The 1842-nt window shown below is 37.0% G+C and overlaps 1 protein-coding gene across 1 annotated transcript in view; it reads right to left on the bottom strand.

Moving 5' to 3' along the window:
• The window catches only part of LOC107576950 (probable ATP-dependent RNA helicase DHX58), a gene marked incomplete at its 5' end in the record, with an annotated part of 4542 nt that overhangs the window by 2210 nt on the left and 490 nt on the right, over positions 1-1842 (bottom strand). The window contains 3 exons of the mRNA XM_016263071.1: positions 30-341; positions 513-760; positions 1694-1842. The exon at positions 1694-1842 is cut by the window's right edge and continues 49 nt beyond it. Coding sequence (XP_016118557.1) covers positions 30-341; positions 513-760; positions 1694-1842 — 709 coding nt within the window. The remainder of the gene's footprint in view (positions 1-29; positions 342-512; positions 761-1693) is intronic.

Genomic DNA, 1842 nt, shown 5'->3' with positions numbered 1-1842 from the left:
TTTTCTATTATTTGACGTGAATTGCAAACCTTGAGTCTGAACTCCCTGGGACTCATTTGCTGCACTTGGTCAATAGCTTTTGCAGTCAGACTTTCTAGATACTCATTGGTGAGTTCCCTGCGTATTTCACGCCCACCTTCTTCGGCTACCACTGAGTAGACGCTGTTCATAGCTCGAGCCCGCCCACTGGCCTGCTGCTGAGCGATCTCATTGGTCAACAGCCCGTAACGTACAACTAAGTTGCATTCTGGAATATCAAGTCCTTCCTCAGCTACACTGGTGGAGATGAGGAGGTTGAGGATTCCTTTTCTAAAATGTTTAATGGTTTCCTTTTGTTCATTCTAAGAACAAATACAAAAAAGCAGACATAAATAGGAAGTAGAGAAAATTATACTGTAAGTAAACTTCTTCCTCCTGTAAATACTGTATATTGGATGTTTTTCTTCAAGTAAACATGACTAACAAATGCTTTTTAGGGAAACCATTTGAGACACTTTCTTGTGTGAAAGTACCTGGGTCATGTGATTTGCACCTGTACCCGCTCCTGTGAGAATGCCAGCTTTGACGTTGACCCTCTGCAGCTCAGGGTTGGATTTCACCCAGTCAAACAGACAATGGGTGCCCCTGCGGGTCTTTGAGAAGAGGATAGCGCGAGAGTTTTCATCATTAAACTCTTCCTGCAATGTGCATTGCAACCGGGCCAGTTTGGGGTTTTCGTAGCGGGCATTCGATGCCAGCTGTTTAAGCTCCACACGGTTCTCTGAGCAGAAACAGAAGAGCGGAAATATTTGTCATCATTTGAATGAATGGTCGAGATATTATTAGCTGAATGCTAGTAACAAAGACAACATCATCAAATTTTGCTGTCAACACAGACCACAAATAAGGGGACAGTAATCTAAATATGCATAAACAAAACTGAGATTTAAGCAAAAAGCAAAATTATCAATGAATAAGGGCTTCAATTTCAGCCTGTCTCCCACAAAAAAAATAAAAATAAAAGAATCGTATGACTTTACAAGACTTTTATAACACACCAATCAAGTGGACTACATTTGTGAAGCTTTTTTTGCACTGATAATACAATTTTGGCTATAACCAATAAATTCTATTACAATTCTATACTATTTAGTCTAAATAAATTAAAAATGAAATATAAAAAACTAAAATCTATGATTTTAAATCCGACATGTTAATTTAGACATCACAAAATTATAAAAATACAGTATACAAATGTGATTCATTTTGAACTTAGATAAAGATTAACAGTGTTATTAAATTATTACAGTTTTTTTAAATATTAACTTTAAGTGAGTGTTAGATGACAGAAATGCTCAAATCTAAATTTAACAATAGGGTGCACGAGCAGGCACATGTAAATATATTTATTAATATATTAGCAGATATATATCTAATACTGACTGATAAAATACAAAAAAGTGTAACATTGGCCCATAACTGCTATGGTGCCAATATATTTTTGTCCTTTTTGAAACTTAAACCCTCAAATAAAGTCTTTCACTGTATGGAAAAATAGCATGAAAAATTTCTCCCTCTGTTATTATTATTTGTATGTGTGTGGGAAAATAAGTCATACAGGTTTGTAACAACACTGCGGTCAGTAAATGATGAGGGGTTAACTATCCCTTCACAGAGCATCACAATAGTCAACAGCACAGTAAACAATCCACACCATCAAAAAGTCCCTGGAGAAAGAGATCTGTTCCATCCAGCAATTTGGTTTTCCTTGAATTGTAGAACTCGTCTAGACCCCGGAACGCGTCCACCATGCGAACGGTGTCATTAATGAGAAGAGCGTCGTTGTATTGCCGCAGGTGCAAA

This window comes from Sinocyclocheilus grahami, unplaced genomic scaffold, assembly GCF_001515645.1.
Source record: "Sinocyclocheilus grahami isolate Dianchi unplaced genomic scaffold, SAMN03320097.WGS_v1.1 scaffold4703.1, whole genome shotgun sequence".
In the NCBI taxonomy this organism is placed as follows: domain Eukaryota; kingdom Metazoa; phylum Chordata; class Actinopteri; order Cypriniformes; family Cyprinidae; genus Sinocyclocheilus; species Sinocyclocheilus grahami.
The sequence above is the reverse complement of the archived record's forward strand: the minus strand, read 5'-3'. Positions and strand labels throughout refer to the sequence as shown.